This window comes from Mustela nivalis (assembly GCF_964662115.1).
Source record: "Mustela nivalis genome assembly, chromosome: 1".
Lineage (NCBI taxonomy): Eukaryota > Metazoa > Chordata > Mammalia > Carnivora > Mustelidae > Mustela > Mustela nivalis.
In genome coordinates this window covers 89,973,512-89,991,911 of record NC_139020.1, presented here as the reverse complement: position 1 = coordinate 89,991,911, position 18,400 = coordinate 89,973,512, and the positions used below count along the sequence as shown (strand labels likewise).

General features: G+C 37.2%; 1 protein-coding gene across 6 annotated transcripts in view; it reads right to left on the bottom strand.

The window, feature by feature from the left end:
- Positions 1 to 18,400, bottom strand: part of SERPINI1 (serpin family I member 1) — a 71,576-nt gene that overhangs the window by 18,237 nt on the left and 34,939 nt on the right. For 3 of the 6 annotated variants that reach the window (XM_082741203.1, XM_082741198.1, XM_082741201.1), the window contains 4 exons: positions 9,398 to 9,664; positions 8,147 to 8,377; positions 5,763 to 5,957; positions 4,199 to 4,403 (listed from right to left, as the gene is read on the bottom strand). In XM_082741203.1, the coding sequence (XP_082597329.1) occupies positions 4,199 to 4,403; positions 5,763 to 5,957; positions 8,147 to 8,377; positions 9,398 to 9,647 (881 nt within the window). In that variant the 5' untranslated portion in view covers positions 9,648 to 9,664. Of the gene's footprint in view, positions 1 to 4,198; positions 4,404 to 5,762; positions 5,958 to 8,146; positions 8,378 to 9,397; positions 9,666 to 18,400 lie in introns of all 6 variants that reach the window. The other 3 variants (XM_082741200.1, XM_082741199.1, XM_082741202.1) reach the window with 1 other exon arrangement.

The window sequence follows — 18,400 nt, the reverse complement described above, 5'->3', positions numbered from 1 at the left end:
TGTTTCCTACAAAAAGAAGATGTTGATTGTGAAAGTGGAAAAGGGGGATGAGTGGGGAAGTATGGACTGTCTCAAAGAATACCGTCAATGGCTTGATTAAGGTGTTTTGTGTGTGTGCTTTATATTTATTATTCATTAATGGATCTACCAAAAACTATTCCAAGACTCTAACAGGTTAATTTAAACGTCACGAAAATCCCTGGAGGTCAGTATTATTATTATCCTCAGTTAATAGAAGAAGAAACCAAGGAGGAGAAAGATGAGATAACTTGACCAAGATCAGATGGCTAATAAATGGCAGAGCAGGGGCACAGACCCAGGTCATATTCTGTATGTTCTGATCCACCTAAAATAGGAAAGTGAAGGAAGAGATCAGGAGAGGATTCTCTGTGCTTCTTAAGAGCAACCTGGTTTGTTTCACACTTTTGAGGTTTGCTGTTTCAGGTGAGGATGGTAATTTAGCCAGACTGAATTTGGGCAAGTTCCTTAGTTTCTGAGCCTTGGATTTGGCTGACATTGATAATACCTGCCTCATAGTATTGTCAAGGGGATTAAATAAGGTTTCCAGAAGTCTTAAAAAATTTTTTTTTATTTTTAAGTAATCTCTACATCCAACATGGGGCTCGAACTCCTAACCCTAAGATCAAAAATTGCATGCTCTATCAACTGAGCCAACCAGGTGCCCCAAAGATTTCTAGAAGTCTTAGGATGGTGCCTGTATGTAGAAGGCATGTAATAAAGGGCAGATTGGGTTACAGCATTTACGATATTGCAGTTCATATAACATTCACATTATCATAGGTGTTAAGGTATTGTATATTTGCATTTTAGTAATGGTGGAGTAATTTGATTAAATAGCTGTTTCATCTCTGCTGCTTTAGCTGTAAATGAGTCAAATCTAGTGTGTTTTTTATTTCAATATCTGTAGTATCTAGCATAGGACAATATACATAGGTTGAAGTGAAAAAAATCTAGGTGACCATGACTGTTTGTTCAAAGTTGAAGATGGGATGTGAACAATTTCTATTTATCCATCTCTTGTCTTTCTTTCCTTATCAAACTACTGAGAAACAGCTGTCATCCATTTACTAACTCTTTCCTCTTAATAGAGACGAATATTCACATATTAGAGACTAATAATCTTTAATAATCTTAAATAATCCTTAATACAGACACTAACAATCATTATCACCTCCCATAACTGAGGGCTAATAATCTTTAATAATCTTAAATAATCTTTAGTACAGAGACTAATAATCATTATCATCTCCCATACCTGAGGGCTCACTGTGTCCCAGACACTACACAAATCCTTTTACATATAGTATCTCATTTAATCATCCCTATGATAACGTCACAGAATCCTAGGAGATGATGCATTGTTGTCTCTATTCTTCAGAAGAACAAACTGAAATTTAGTCAAGCCAAGCAACTTGCCGTAGTCACACAGCTAGTAGGTGGTAGAATGAGCATATGAGCTAAGGCCTGTCTGACTGCAAAGTGCCCCACCTCTAAGAACTACAATTCTAACGATGGCTATTTTAAAACAATCAAACAAACCATAGGTAGATTTTACATTTCGCCCACCAAACTCAAAAATAAAAAGCCACAACCTTGCTTTTTTAAACCCAAAGGCATGCCTATTTTAACAATGTAAACATGCATTTGCAACTTTCTGAGTAAGTTGAAGAGGTATGTAGAGGGCAGAAGCATCTCCACATCTCCGGTGTGGAGAGCAAATGTTAAGAAAGAATAAATATATATTACATATAAGGAGATTTATACAACTTGTAAGCAATTAAGAAACTAATCAAGACACCCTCTGTAGAAAAGCCCAGAGAAAAGCACTTATGTTAAAGAACAATATCGGATGGCTTACGTATTAGTTTTCTTTTATAAACATGAAACGAAAGTGCTTTATTTCTAAGACAATCATTTTCCAAGTAAAAGGATGGTCTCTTCTTACAAAATAGAAAACCACTTTATATCCATTGATTTACAGCACTCTGATCCCAAATGACAAATCTGAGACTACAAAAGTCAAGAGTGGAATGATACGACAGCCAGGTACCCCTGCATTCCAAATATTAAGGTATTTGATTTTTATTTTAGAACCATCTTCTTGCACCTTATATAATGAAGAAGGTAATGTTCATGAGAATAAGGTTTTTAAAAAATCTTACTGGAAGAAAAGTATATGTAAAGTTACCCATAGGTTAACACAAGGTGAATACTAGGACTTAAAAGGTATACTGAAAATAAATAATAATAATGATAATACATAATAATTATAGGATGTTAGACATTATTCTAAAGTCCTTTTTTGATATCTTACATATATTTTTTTAATCTATATTAGCCAAACTGTTTTTGCTACCATGAATATATTGGAAGAATATCTGATAGTGTCCATTAAATCTTAGAAATTTATGACTATGTATTAACCTTTTGATATTTCACTGGATTTGTGATATCACATATGTATAGCAATTTTACCCTCTCCTGAATAGAGTTTTGTATTTTGGATAAAAATACAATTTCAATTCAGTATCTGATTCCTATAGGGCTTATTGTTCAGAGGGAAAAATAATAAAAATACAAAAGTAGTTGCCCCCTTTTCCCCCCTCAAAATACCCTATACCTTTTAAGAAAGGCATTTAGAACCTATATGCATGAAATCTAATATAATAGAAAGTAAAAGCACCTGTGGAGCAGGACAAGAATTGGTAAAATTACAGAAATGCAAAGTTGCCATTTCAGAGTAGTATCTCCATGTGAATAAAACCAGACAAACATTTTAAGACAGACACCTGAGTAAACCTAGGAAATGGCTATTAAAACTTTTTAACCTCTGCTAAAATGAGGTCATAAACATGATTATTCTCATTGAACACTTAGTGGATTCTAATACTGTAAAATGGAAGGGGTATATTTTTTCCTATTGATTATTATCTACACGTAAGTATTTGAAAACAGTCAATTTCTTTAAAAGGGAAACCAGATTCATGTTATGTAGCTATATTATGTTATGTAGCTATTTTCTCTCTATGCATTAACCAGGCAGAGGGAGAGTTCATAGAAATTCTGGCGAAATGGATACATGGTAATTAACTGTGCCTAGTTTAGTATCAGGCATTAATATGAGCAAACAAGCTAAACTATTTCATAATTGAAGAGTATCTCTTAGAAAATGAAAATTTAATTTTCTTTTGCTGCCATGTTCCATTTCTCAGTGGACAGGACCTGGAGGCCACATTTTCTAGTGAATATGGTTGAATTAGAATATGTGATCCTTACTAAGCATTCATTTAGAATTCTGTTAAAATCATCCTAAATAACTTTGCATTCTGTTAAAATCATCCTAAATAACTTTGCATTCTCACAGAATTGAAGCATTTGGCCATGCTGCACTTAGTTCATGGAATTTAATAAGGGAAGAGTTAATACTATACTGAATTTCTCTTTTTATCAAAAAGAATTTCTTTAAAAATATACAGAGACATACACAATATCAGTATCAGGCAAAGAAACATGAGAAGAGCATTTTAGGCCAATGCAAAAACATGCAGAGACCCAGAGGCAGGAAAAAGCATGCTATCTATATGTAGCATAGCAACAAGCACATAGATAGAACATGCTACCAAGTGTTGTTGTGGTGAATGGCCAGAGATCAGGTTGAGAAGAACATCTAGGCCCTGCACAGATTTTATTATTTAATCCACAGGGCGAATTTTAATCTTTCTCCTTCTTATTTATGATCGCATCTTGGCACTGAGCACAGAAACTTGCTTGCGCTTCTTCCAACAATGTGGGAGATTGTTTTCTCTCCAGCTATAATCAACTTTAAATATTAATGAAATACAGAAGACTGCCAATGCAAATGATATTCAGAGACGATCTACTGAGAAACATTCTAAAATGAAGCTAAGATTATTGACTAGGATCTGAAACTAGGTCTTAGGAAATAGTACTGAGTGAATCGATAAGGGAGCTTGAGCTTGTGTCTCTGGGCAGGACCTCGTGAGTACAAAAGACGACTTTTAAAAAAGGAGGAGGAAGGGAAGGGGACAAGAAGAAGGGGAGTAGGGGAAGAAAGTAGCTGAGACTTAAAATTCAAAGGTATTTGGACCTGAGTGGGAAACTACATTGAAATCTCTCCCACTATGCTGTTGGAGGGAGTCCCACAGGAACATCTTACCTGGGCAGGTACACTTCCACTTTTTGTTTCTTCACAGAGTTTGCCCATTCTTCAATCAGTTGTGCTTTGACCAATGGCTCCAGCGTGGCCAGTGGAACTTCCTGCCTGGACAATACCAGCATCATACTTATCTCCTCTCCCTCATAGGGTATTTCTAGGACTTGGTAGATACCCCCAGCTTCATTGGAACCATCACTAAATTCTCCTAAAACAAAAATAAAAGTGATAAAAGGCCCATATCCAAGTTCAAATAAAAGGTTTAATTTGTTTTAACTGTCTTCCAAAATAGTGTGTGTGTGTGTGTGTGTGTGTGTGTGTATCCAGGTATCTGAGAAAAAAGGCTTTTGGGGTTTTGTTTTGCTTTGTTTTGTTTTTAAAGCTCCTGAAATCAAGTGAACCTTCAGTCCTAAAGTATTTATTTCATCTTAGAATCCCCAGGATTATATCATAATTGTCATAATATATTCTCTAGACTTACTTTTTATTTTTAAATGAGATACTTCAGATGAATATTTAGTTAAAGAATATCTTCAGAAGCAATGATCAGTCCTGGTTAGAAAAACAAAGCCCTAGATCCAACTTAGATGTAGTTCACATTTGCCAATACCCACCGGATTTCTAAGAAGGGAAAAATGGACTACATAATACCTAGGACTTTATTATTACCACAACTAAAAGTTTTGAGGCCAAGATAGCATAGTCAAAATGAAATCTATTACATTACCTAGGTAGTTATCTAGGGTATTTGTGGTGCTTAAGACCTCTATATTAGGTAATAAAGGTTGGTTAGGTAATGGGATTTTTATTCCAATAACTTAGCTAAATTCACCAGGCTTCCATAAAAACATAAAGAAGTCTCTAAAGCAAATGGTCCTGTTGCTACCTTAAAATTTCCCCCATTTTCAAAAAGAAAATGTAATGCTTCTGTTATGTGCATTTTCCTATAACTAATCTAGGTCCTTTAGACCTTTGAACATTTGGTTCTCAAGTAGAGTGGGTAAGAATACAGTTCATTGCAGGGTGTAAGAAAGATTGACACCCTAAACTTCTGAGAAGTCCAATGAAATATCTCTGAAAATAATGCCAAGGATCCTAAGTTGTATCACAAATCACAGACTTTCAATAAATGAAACTATGAATGAGTAATGACATCTGACCAAACATACACAGTATGAAATCAAAGTTTTAAAGAAATGCTTGTAATTCAAAAAGTGGTAAGGAATCCAAAGCAAGGGCAAAGCGGAACATATGGGTCACTGACAACCACCCCAAATCCAATGGCTTTCTGGAGTAACTTATAATGTTCTTTACAAGGCACATGGGAATAAAGCCGCTCTGCAGGTGTAATCAACTTCATAATTTAAAGAAGTCTACTGGAAAACTGTCAATGCATGTAATATTCACTCAGGATCTAATTAGAGGCCTTTGAAAATTGAGCCAAGGAAACTGAATTGCAGCTCAAACGAGATTGACAAGCTATTTGAATAATAAATATTTCACGTTCTTTCTTAAAAATTAATTAATACACTGCAGGAAGAGAGAAATAAAAGCCAGAATGTCTTACCATAATAAAATTCCCCTTGTTGATACATCATTGGAATTTGGACTTCACTTTCATCATCTTTGGTGAAGGAAAAGGTTCTAGTATTTTCAGGTCTAAATTGTGACTTCCAGCTCCCCTTGAAATAGACAGCATTGATGAGGGCCAAATGAGTGCCGGCATCGAAATCCCTGGGGGATACCAAATCCTTCAACAGACCTATTCAGGAAAAATGAATAGATGAACATTCATATTAAATCTGAAGGTGAAAGGGGACCCAAAGATTATCAAACTACCATCTGATAGAGTAATCCAGAAAAAACATGTACCAATACCAAATTTACAAAAAAATTAAGTGTCCTGCTTTCAAAGGAAAAATGTTACATATACATCCACACATGCATACACACACACACACACACACACACACACACACACACACAATACAGATTAAGGAGGTCTAAAACAGACCCACTTGACATAACACTGGTAGGATCTTGACACTTGCAGAAATGATAGAACCATGTACAACAGAATCCCAGACTTTATCACTTTCTAGTTGTGATGATGTGTGTACAACTCTTAACACAGAGTAAGCGCTCCGTAATCATCACCAGGTTTATTCTTGAACAACATACGTGATTAAAATGTCATTCAATTCAAAAATGTCCCCCATGTATATTGGCTATCTTTCCACAGAATATAACAATTACATTTGACTAGGTGAAAACAGATGAGTGAAAGCCAATTGAACTCATGATGCCATACTATCTATGATTTGAAATGTCTCCTTACAAATCTGTTTTCAAAGATATTGGGTCTTTGTTGATAGCAAAAAAAAATGTTTATTTTTAAAAATTTTAAAAAGATTTTACCTATTCATTTGACAGAGAGAAAGAGAGACAGAGAGCACAAGCAGGGGGAATAGCAGGAAGAGGGAGAAGCCAGCTCCCCACTGAGCAGGGAGCCCCATAGCAGGTCTCTATCCCAAGACCCCAGGATCATGATCCAAGGTGGAAGGCAGCTGCTTAACCAACTGAGCCACCAGGCGTCCCACTAAAAATGTTAAAAAGATTTTGGAAATAGCTTTTAATCATTCAGTCTACTCAAAGTGGATTATTATTCTTGACTTATTCTTTGAATGATAAAATACAAACGTAAGTTTCTTTTATCCTACATTTTAATGTCATAGTTAAAAAAGAACCAAAATTTATATTCTCTCATTTTACTAATGATAATACTTCTCTAGGTGCTCACAAAGGTGCCTCAGAATTTTTGGGATGAGGACATAGGGCATGTGGTCAGGTATTTTTGTTATTGTTCCAAAATAAAATATATTAGATTGACATTATTTGGGGAGTTTTGACAGTATGAATTAATTTAGTGAACATCTGCAATCTACTTGAAATTTGGTCTCATTTTTAAAATTCTAGTTTCAATATTTTGATGGTAAAGTTAGAAAATAAAATGGTAAAATATGACACATATGGAAAGCTTAAATACATTTTTAAAGAACAGATTAAAAACAAATTTTATTTATTATTTTTTAAAGATTTTTTTTTTAATTTTTTTTTTCACCCAATGGGGGCTCAAACTCACAACTCCAAGATCAAGTGTCAAATGTTCCACCAACTAAGCCAGCCAGGTGCCCCAAGATTAGAAATAAATTTTAAAATAAATGTATCTCTTTCTAATTCTCCACTTATTTGGAATTAAAATGGCTACTCCTTTTTAAAGAAATCCTATACCATTCTTTTGATTATCAATCAAGTTCTGCCATTTAAAAGCCCAACTCTGGGGGCACCTGGGTGTGGCCCAGATTGTGGTTAAGATGGTTAGGTATCTGCCTTCAGCTCAGGTCATGATCTCCAGGTCCTGAGATGGAGCCCCATGTCAGGCTTTCAGCTCAGTGGGGAGTCTGTGTCTGCCTCTCCCCCTGCTTGTGCTCTGTCTCTCTCTCTCGAATAAATAAATAAAATCTTAAAAAAATAAAGCTCAACTCTGATTTTTAACTCTCTCTTATCTTCTATTTTTAATTTATTTTTAAGAGGTCCACCAACTGCCATTCTAACTGGCATCTAACTTCTTAAATAAGTCAGCTCAAGCAAAATTCCATACAGTAGTTAGGATTACCATGCAGAGGAAAACCATGATTGGAGAGACAGATTTCAGACTGATTTATCACAGTGCCAAAATTCTTCACATGCCAAAAGATTTAAATTCTTTCAAAAATGTTTATTCATAAGCAATGCCTCTAAAAAGACTATAATCTATACAAAATAATTATTAGATACTCGACTAAATGTTAACATTCAAAAATCCAATCAGAGTGAAGAGACAAATAATTTCAGAAGTAGAAGAGAGTTAAAACTAAGCTACCAGAGAAAGAAAGGAACTAAATGACATACTATTTGTGTTATTCTCCACCCACTTATTGATATGGTTGGCCACAGCTATATTTTGACTGAAGTCCACATGATTTACTTCTGCTTTAAAGTACTTTTTCAGCATTTGCAAAAATTCCTCATTGACATGAAATCCATTTTGCACAAAGAGGGAGTTGGCAACTTTCATCACATACTGGCTCTCTTTAGCAGTGACCATGTTAGAAAAATCCTTCAAGAAGGAAAATTCATCACCTGCAAAATGGCAAACAGTTTATTAGTGGAACAAACACAGTGAATGATCACGGGAGTGGAGAAGCACCAAAACACAGCAAGGGAGAGATATGAGACAGGAGCCCAAGGGAAGAGCGGTATTTATTCCCCATAGCAACATGACAAGGAGGCTCCAATATTTGTGCCATTTCTAGATTTTCAAATTAACTTTTGAGTATTTTGAATGGATATTATTTTTCATTTTAACTGATGTCTTGGTAGAATCTATTATAGAGATTTTTTGGTTGTCTCCTTTCAAAGTGCTTAGGGTTATTCTCATTAAATTGGTCTTCATTCTATAATTAAGGAATAAGAATTAAGCTTAATTACCTATTTTAAAAATCAAAATATTCCTTGAAATTTTACTTTTTTTTTTTTTTTGCCTTATAACTAGAAAAGTCCCTTAGAAATCAGAGTTCTTAACTTTTTAATGAGTTGATTCTCATGCATATTAAAAATGTTAAAATAGAACTCATACATCATGTCAAAATGATTACAAAATACCTTTTGGCTAAAAACTTTCTTCAATACATAACATTTTCATAATAATAAAACATTTCAAAAAAATTCTTGGATGCTACTTTAAAAATTAAGATACAGTTGGTTTTAAGCAAAAATTTCTGATATTCTTAGAGAATCTTGTTGCTTTTCTTCTAGCAGTTATCATGGTTGTAATTTTTCATTTATGTGATAATTAATTTACACATGCCTCTTCCTCTAGACTGGAAACTCAGTAAGAACCATGTTTGCTTTTATTTGTCACAGTGAGGTTTATTTAAATAATAATAATAATGATAATAAATTCTACAATTTCCTTAGCTAAGGATGTAGCAAGAAATTACTACTTTTCTTGGGTTTCCTGATGGTTCTCCTAACCATACCATCTCAGTGAGATCACTTTCTCACATTGTATGAATAGTGCTACCTGTGGCCAAAAACAACATAATTGAGTAGAAAGTTAAAGCCAAACCACCTTGACAAATTAAACCTAAGCACACTCACCATTTTTCAGGCTATCATATCCCATTGAATGACGGATTTCTTTCAGGGTAGACCCTTGGGCCCCAAGTTCCATCATTCCTATAGCGAAGGTAACACTCAATGGAGAGAAAAGAATATTTTCATCTTCCCCAGTGGCTCGAAGATGGTTATACATATTCACTGACAACTCAGCAATGGTTTCATCAGGGAAAGTGGCCCCTAAAGCCAGACTTTGTAGAATCAGCAAAGAGAAGAGTCCAAGGAAAGCCATGTTGGGAGAGCTCAAGCCTGGAAAACAATAACTTCCATATTAATTATCACTGAGAATGGAGTGAAAGGCAAAAAAATAATAAGAAGAAGAATTATTTCTTGGCAAAGTTGTAAAGCAAACCAATTTTCTAAACATTTACAGTGCTAATATCTCCTAACAAAAGTCCCTTTAAAGAATATGTTGGGAGATACTATTTTTAAAAAGGCAATTAATAGTCAAATGGACAAATTACACTGCTAATTCTGAGGATATTTCCAGGAACAGGGTCGCCCTGGTCCCCACCTTCATGGGGTTAAGAGTGTGTATAGCTACATATATAATGGATAATTAAAGGCCATGTTTGGTGAGGCTATTGTATCAATAGCCTTGTATCTTCACCATATATATTTTGGTCATGATTTTGACACAATTTACTCTAATTTACATCAAACTACACACGTCCAGGAGAACTATAATGGAAACCAAAAGATATTTACAGGGTTTAAGAGGAACTAGTGAAGTCAGGCATTTGAAAATGTTGGTTTACCCATTTACTGTAATTTATAAAAATTAATGCACCATGCAACTGGGTTGCCAGTTGGCAGGAAAAGATCAGACACACACCTGCCACCGGCCCCAGTGTATCAACCCCAGCTGCAGAACCCACAGGAAGTGGTAACCCAGAGAAGAAGCAGGTTCAGCACATTCTTGTGTGCTTTTCCCTTCCACCGTGGCTCCCTGTGAGGCTGCTGCTCCCAGTGGCCATCTCTGGGCAGGGAGGAGGCTTCGACCATACTGACCTTTTAAACTCAGGCTGATTTACCATTTCAGCTTATACTGATGCTTCTATTTCAATGAATATCAGGCTTATCTGGTCCTTGAACCATTTTCTCTTTGGAAGAGAAAGTGTGGGTGCCCAGATATCTCTGGCTAACATTTCTTCCTCCCGGCACACCAGTATTCCAGAAGCCCTGTCTCCCCACAAACAGCGCAGACTGACCAGCACACAGCTGGGACAGAATTTCCTTCTTCCTTGTATTCTCCCTCTTTGTCACTGCAGGCATCTAAAAGCTGACCTGCCTAGTCAAACAATTAAGTAGCTTTACTAGTTCTTGACCTTCAAGGAAAAAAAAAATATCCTCAAAACAACATGTAAAGAGATCCTGAGCAAACACATTCGGAAAGCTGTATTTCAATGAGCATGGAGCGTTCACAGTCCCTGTTCCTTACCAGAAGAAAGGCAGACACATTTTACTTAAGAGCAAGGTGTTTCTGACAGGGGTTTGAGTCAGAACGTCCTCCTCACTCCTGTAGTGTTTTTAATCTCAACTTCCGGAAAACTGCCTATTAGTTTGTAAATCCTGCACGTTTTAGGGTTCTGTTTGGAGGAGCAGTTTTTTGCAGCTGTTGTTGTTTTTTGTTTTTTGTTTGTTTGGTCTGAGAAACTACGAGCGCTGCTATCACCCCTCTACTTTCCTATTAAGGTTTAGATCCCTTTTCCTTGGTTTAGGAAGGTAAGGCTCAGCCTGTATGTAAATTATGTAAATAGGGACTCTCACAACCCTGCTGTGGGAGGGAGGACGGTTGCCTGTGGGGGATCAAGTGCATTGCTGCAGAACGGTGTCAGTGGCGCAGGCAGCACTGAGACTGAAGCACTGGGGCGCTGAACACAGCTGCCCCGCCAGCCTGCGGGCTGGGGCTGTCCATGGGAGGCTGCCGTGGAATCCCGCAAACCGCCCCCCCGCCCCGCCTTCTGTATTCCAGAGGATTCCAGTAAAAGGTAGAAGCAGAATAGGGCAACTTTCTCAATCTCTAGATTCAGATGGAAATTTAGCAGGTACCCTTCCAAATTGAAAGAGACCCTAAGATATGCCCAGTATTTAATACTTAGGATGTAACACTGGTTACTAGAACTCAGAAATCCAAGTCCGACTCAAGGGCCCATGATCTTACTCATGATACTATTACTGCTGTCTGACATACCCTACAAAGACCCAAAGCTGGGCCTCATTACTTTCATTTAATGTTATCTAGTAGAAGACCATGAAGCTAAAGTCACTGTATGGGAGTGGTATCCTTCCGTCATTCAGTAACATGGCTATTTGGAAACCATTGCTTTTAACACAATTATCAAATTTAAGGTTAACAAAAAGATTGCATTCCTATAAAACAAAAACCAACCTATTGCCAACCAACAAATATTCTAGAAAAACAAAGCCAAGTCTAATATATTCATCAGCATTTTTATTTATAAATGAATGTGCCATGAGATAAATAAGCTAACACGTGGCATATGACCTTTGGCAAATCACAAGCCTTCTCTGTCTTAGCTTCCTCATTCATGAAATGAAGATGCCAATTTCTACTCGACACAATTATCAAAGATGTAAATGAAATAGTGTGTGTTGGAAGGACTCATTTTAAGCTACAATTTACTAATAAAAAACATTATCATTAGAGAATATGTTTCCCAGGTTTGTATGTTTGCTAAGTTAAGGAAGAGACTCGAGAGCCAAAGATGAGTGTTTTATACTTCCTGTTGACTCATCTAATGTAGCACTATTAAATGCCATTCATTCAGCCAAGATGGAAAGAGGTGCCACAAAGATACCAAAATGTATAAAAACGGGATCTCGTCCTCAAGAAACTCACAGCATTGTACAAGAGCATGTAATCCATTATTGTGGTTCTTCTCTGTTTAAGAAAAGAGGTTCTTGTAAGAATCAGGAGAAGGGCAAACAAACTCTTCAGAAAATGCATGCACATGGCTAATAGAACGTTACTTTCATTGGCCAGGATATTTCCTGGCCTCAGGTTAGGAACCCCCTGGTCTGTGGCATATGGTCCAGAGGCAGAAATAAGCAGTGTTTGGTGCACCTGCAGCTCTGCTGTGCTTCCTTATTGGGGGAAAGAGATGTCAAAACCACTAGTGTATCTTCAGGCTTCTGGCAGACTCCTGGAAGGAACACCCGTAGGCTTGTGAGAGAGGGTTCTCCCCAGGGCAGCAAGCAGCAGGCTACAATTTACATGCTCTGCTAGGAAATTAGAAGCAGTATGGCTCTGAATAGTGGGAGCGAGTTATATCAGGAAACTCTTTAGTCAAGATTTAAAGAACTCTGTTCTGGAAACACACATTTTATCTATAGTTAAGTGATCGCTCCTCTTAAAGGCAAAATTTCCAGTGTGCCAGGAAAAGAGGAGAAAAAAAAAAAAGGCTTCTGCCAGGCTGGCCCAGCCTTTTTTTATCTTATTTACCTGCCCCCAACACCCCTCTCACCCCGCCCCAGGGCCCCTTCACCTCCCCTGCCTCTGACTATTCCTTCTGAGGATTTTTTTTCTGGGGAGAAGGGAAGCTTCCCTTCTTCTGCCTTCTAAGCGGGGTGGGGGAGGGGTGTTCTCCAGGGATCTCTTCCTGGCCCTCTTCTCTTCTGTGTAATGTTCTTCTTGGGACTGCTGGTGAATTGCTCTCAAAACAAAGATACCTCAACTATTATCCCTGTTCATAGTATTCCCTAGTAAGTCAAATTCTAGCTCTGGATTTCTTTTTGTCTTCAGTCCTCATGTGCATTGCAAATTGTTTTGGGATCATCTTAGACTTTGACTCTGGTCCGCATTTCCAATTCAGGATCACTCAAGCTGGACTCCTTGTCTTATCAATCAAGCCCAATCTCTTTTTCCCTCCCTTTTTCCCTTTCTTTCTTAAAACATCAAAGTCTTTGACTCCTCTCCATCTCCCTTTCCCTTATGCTCAATGAGCTATCAACACTTACTCCCAAGAGTGTTCTGGGCATTTCTGCCATCCATTTTCCAATGACCATTCTGACAGCCATAGTGGCAGTTCTTCCTCTTAATGCATTCTCAAGGACTCCACCAGTGACATCCACCCATTCTCTGAAGCCCAGGTTACTGCCCTCTTCAATCCAACGGATGCACAGCCTCCAGATGAATTGTTTTGATGTACTATTATGAATAGGTATCCCTATATTTATAAAACCTCACAATCTCCTCATGCCTATAGAGTAAAGCCCCAAATCTTTAGTCTCACTTTACTGTGATCCAACATGTTTCTACCCACCACTCCCCTTCAGGGATTCTGCAATTCAAGCCAGACTCCTTTTTGCAATACATATCCCAGAATTTCTGTCTCCTGTTGCTGGCTTATATCATTCTCTCTCTGGAACTACTTCAACCTGGTTCCATATGTTCAAATCCTAACCACTCCTCAAGGTTCTGCTCCACTTCCATTTCCTTCATGAATACCCTCCTGGTTTTTCAGTTACAACAGCAATTTCCCCCTCCTCGGAAACGGTGGCACATTTTATCTCTACTTCTCCAACAGCACATACCACTGCTTCCTCATATTACAGATAATTCTGTGCCCGAGTCAGCTCATTTCCTCAGCTTTCTGAAGACACAGAAGTGCATTCCTCTTCATCTACTTTAAAATAATCAGCATAAGCACTTAATGCATTGCATATCGTAGGAACCAAATATTTGTTGAATGCGTATAGCTCGAGATGGAAAGGCTCACAAATGCTGCATAGAAGGCATAGCAAGAGAAGCTGCTGCTCTTCAATTCTCGAAGCTAATTTAATCTTAGCCCACAGGTAGTGGCTCATTTCCATTTTTTATTCCCTCTGATAAAGTGTTTCCTTATTGAGTCTGAGACCATCTTTCCCATGTGACAAAGTGGCACTGTCACCAATGCTGGCATCATGCAGCGGCTGGACACGGGATGCATTAAAAAAACAAGGGCACCACCTTGAAAAATCACACAAGGTGCTACTCCAATGTTTCTGTATTAACATTACTCTACAAAATGCCAGGGCCCCACCGTTAATCATAATAATCAACACATTCTAGAATGAATTACTCTCACATGGAGCATGACTTTGTAGATGCATTATTTTCAAGCTACAGAATACGGTGCCTTTACATAAACACCAGGAGCCACAGTACCAGAATGGTGGGAGATTGTGCTCTTGTGCTAGAAAAGGCAGAGCTACAAATAAATTGCCATTAACTCTTGCATATCTCCTTTAGGTTGCCCGTGGTGGAATAGATCATAGGCATGCGTATATGTGTATCCTGCTTTGGTAAATACTACATTCAAAGAGGTCAGGAAATTAAATCTTTTAATTGAGGTGTGAATGATCACAGAGTGGAAAGCTAGCACAGTAAGAAAGACATTAGGGGTGCCTGGCTGGCTCAGTTAAGTGTCTGTCTTTGGCTTAGGTCATGATCCTGGAGTCCTGGGATTGAGCTCCACTTTGGGCTTTCTGCTAGAAGCCTGCTTCTCCCTCTTCCTTTGTCTGCTCCTCCTCCTCTTCCTCCACTTGTGCTCTCTTCCTCTCTCTCTGGCAATTAAATAAATAAAATCTTAAAAAAAAACAAAAAAGACTGGTATTCATAAATGCAACTTGTTGCTTTTTTTGGATAGCCCAATTGTTTGAAATGTAAAAAAAAAAAAATTAAAAAAAAAAGGTTTCATAATTGTGAATGAAATAAAAAAGAAGGTATTCTTTAGAAAGTGAAAAAAAAATGCTGAGGAAGATCCTTTCCCCAACAACAACAACAAAAAAAAAAACCTGAGCCATACAGAATAACTAAAGAAAAAAATGCCTAAAGCAAAGAACACTATCTTGAAGCACTCTAGTGTATTAATTCTCAGATTTTTGCATGTAGTTATTTTTTAATTGAGGGGACCAATATAAGGTTGTTAAGTTTTTATTATATTAAGTAAATACATTGGGATGGGGGCGAAACAGTTTAATGAAAATAATGTCTCTTACAATCACATAAATGAATGAACATTTCATCATGAAAAGAAGACAGTTCTTCAAAGTGGATATGTTTGAATTCATGGTTTCACTACTTTTACTTTCTTCTTTCTCCTGCCCCCCATGGGTTGGCACTGAGTGGTTGGAAACCACTGCTCTAAGTTTGGTTAATACTAGTTCACTTGGTGAAATTTGGAACAGGCTGGTCTCCAGACGTTTATTCTCTGATTTGCTAAGAGAAATGACTGACCTAGATTAGTAGCAGTGAAGCTGGAAAATTTGTCAAAGAATTTGTCACACACAAAAAAGGAATCATGACCAGGACACCTGGATGGCTTAGGTGGTTAAATGTCTGCTTTCAGCTCAGGTCATGATCCCAGGGTCCTGGGATCGAGCCCCACACTGGGCTTTTTGCTCAGCACGGAGTCCGATTTGGACCCTGCCTCTGCCCCTCCTCCCACTCATGCTCTCTCACTCTCTCAAATAAATAAATAAAATCTATTAAAATTATTAAAATATATATATATATATATATATATATATAGAGAGAGAGAGAGAGAGAGTGTGTCATGGCCTTGTGAAACAAGCTGTATTCTAGCAACCTGTAATTTACCAAATTTGGTCAACCACAACATATGTTATGTACCTCTCCATCCCCAATTTTAACTCTCTAGAAATCAGAATAAATCTTATGATCAATGTCCAGAGAAACCAGTCGATCCTCAGAGATGTAAGCTGTGCCACTTCCTGTGGAAGCATCATAGCCTGGAAGAGAGTAAACTTTTGGCTATTTATTTATCCTTGTTTCCCCAGTTGCCTTATTTCATTGGTGCAGCCTCGCACAGTCGAATTTTTGCTTGAACTTAGACCCAGAATTGTCCTCAGTAGCACTGTATTGTATGTCAGCACTGAAAAGAAAAAGGGCCACGGAGCCAGCGAACAGAGGGGAGGATGTAAGTTGACCGTAAGTGATGCCAAGTATTTATCACTCGAGAAATGAACCAACCGATTCTCTTGTAACACGACAACCGAGTATTTTACAAAGGATCCACGAATATAAGACCCATGTATGTAAATGAATTTGTGCAAGGAGATGTATCTCTTGTCCTTGGGATATATACAAAAGAACCATCTGTTGGATGCCAAGCAGCACAATTAGAGGCAGAAGAATTTGCCAATCTCTCAATATAAATCACAGTGCTTTCAAAGCCAGGAAAGGTGAGTGATCTGTGCATGCTTTGTGAAGGACTATTACTTAGGAGCTAGGTGGCCAATAGCTTCCTGATAACTTTCAAATTAGCTGTGTGAAAGTGTGGAGGGGTATGGAGGTGGAGTAGTCAAATAATCAAATGGAGATGGAGAGAATACACCAGTGGTCTTTGAAATGCCTTAAGATTATATTTTCAATCACAAAGGTGCTAAAAGTTTTTATCAAAAAATGCATTATGAAAAGTAACATGTCATGTGCCTAATAAAGAATGGCCAGAAGTGATTCAGAAGGATGAAAAGAAGGCTCCGACTTAAAATCTTAGTTATTACAGGCATAATATGCTAGTGTATAAATAAAGACACTCCATTGTGCTATATTTTAAAAAGAACTATACATTTTTCTTCTTAAAATGTCCTTTTTGCCTTAAAAGAAGATGCTACTTAAATTGAGATGTATTTTAAAACCAAGAGGCCAGAACTGAGGAGATAAAGCGCAGGAGGGTTAATTCTGTAATCACAATATCTATAAAATTAGGATTCTTCCATTTGCTCTTTCTTTTGCTTCTCCCCCCAGATATCTAGACCACTGTGATTCTTTCTATACTCTCTTACATTTTGCAAAAAATGCATCTTTATGTTCTTTTTCCTGTTCTATTGAATTAAGCAAAAAGGAAAAGTTATGGGTATCTTAAATAAGGAGTAAATGGCCAGGTAAATCAAAAGGACAGAACTATGGAGAAAGTAAGCTACAGATATGTAATGTACCAGAAAAAATTACAAAAGACTTGAAAATGGACCAAGATGATTACTAGATGTCTTCAATGAAAAACTATGAATTATCTAGAACATAATCTTCCAGGGTATCTGACTATGAGTTTTGGTTCCTTTGTCATCTTTGAACAACTTCACAGTTCTCTAAGTTAAAGATAATTGATAGTGATACAAATGATTCTTGTGTACAAAAATGTGCAGTGTACATGTATGATTGAATACAATTGATTCTTGCCCTGTGGATATTGACCAGTTCTGCATCTAGTAAGCAGATGTGTTTTAGTATTCCTCATGAGTTTACATATTCATCTGCTTTTTGGATTCTTTAATGAATTAATTTTAACAGCCTACTGATTCTCTCATTAGTTAATGAACTAAATAAAATCTTTGATATCTGTTCATTTTATATTTGTTTGAGAGTCAAGATTCTACCTTTTAGAAATAATTATCCTTTAACTAGTTTTAAAAATCCTTACAGTTAGAAATTTTTCTTTTAAAAAAATGGTTATTTTCATGGGATAATCTGGTAATCAGAGTAGGAAGAAATTAGAAAATATTAGTCTTTTCTTAATCACTGAATATTCCTTAATTGTTGGTTGAATTAGTACTGTATCACTGGTACTCCGAAATGATTTAGTAGACCTCTGTGGCTTGGAGCTGGCAGTGCTCCAAGTTTGAAATTCTTGGGTGTTTTGCATGCATCCAAGAGGAAGATTAGGCCTGGAAGAGTCTAGGGTGGTCTGTTGAGAAACAACCAAGGGAAGATGTGCTAAAACTCCCCAGAATTTTTTAAACACTTTGGTAAATATAAATATATTAAGCCTGAATCCCTTAGCAGTAAGAGGGGGGCTAATTGGAATGAAGATGGACGTGACTCACAAGAGTTCGTTTCCTTGCTGATACCCAAGGCTTCCAAGGAGCTTTGGTGATTTTTGGTGCCAAACATCCTCCAAGAGGAGGAGATAAGGGTTATAAACTTTCAAGAACATTTCACAACAAAGATAACTTCTTGGG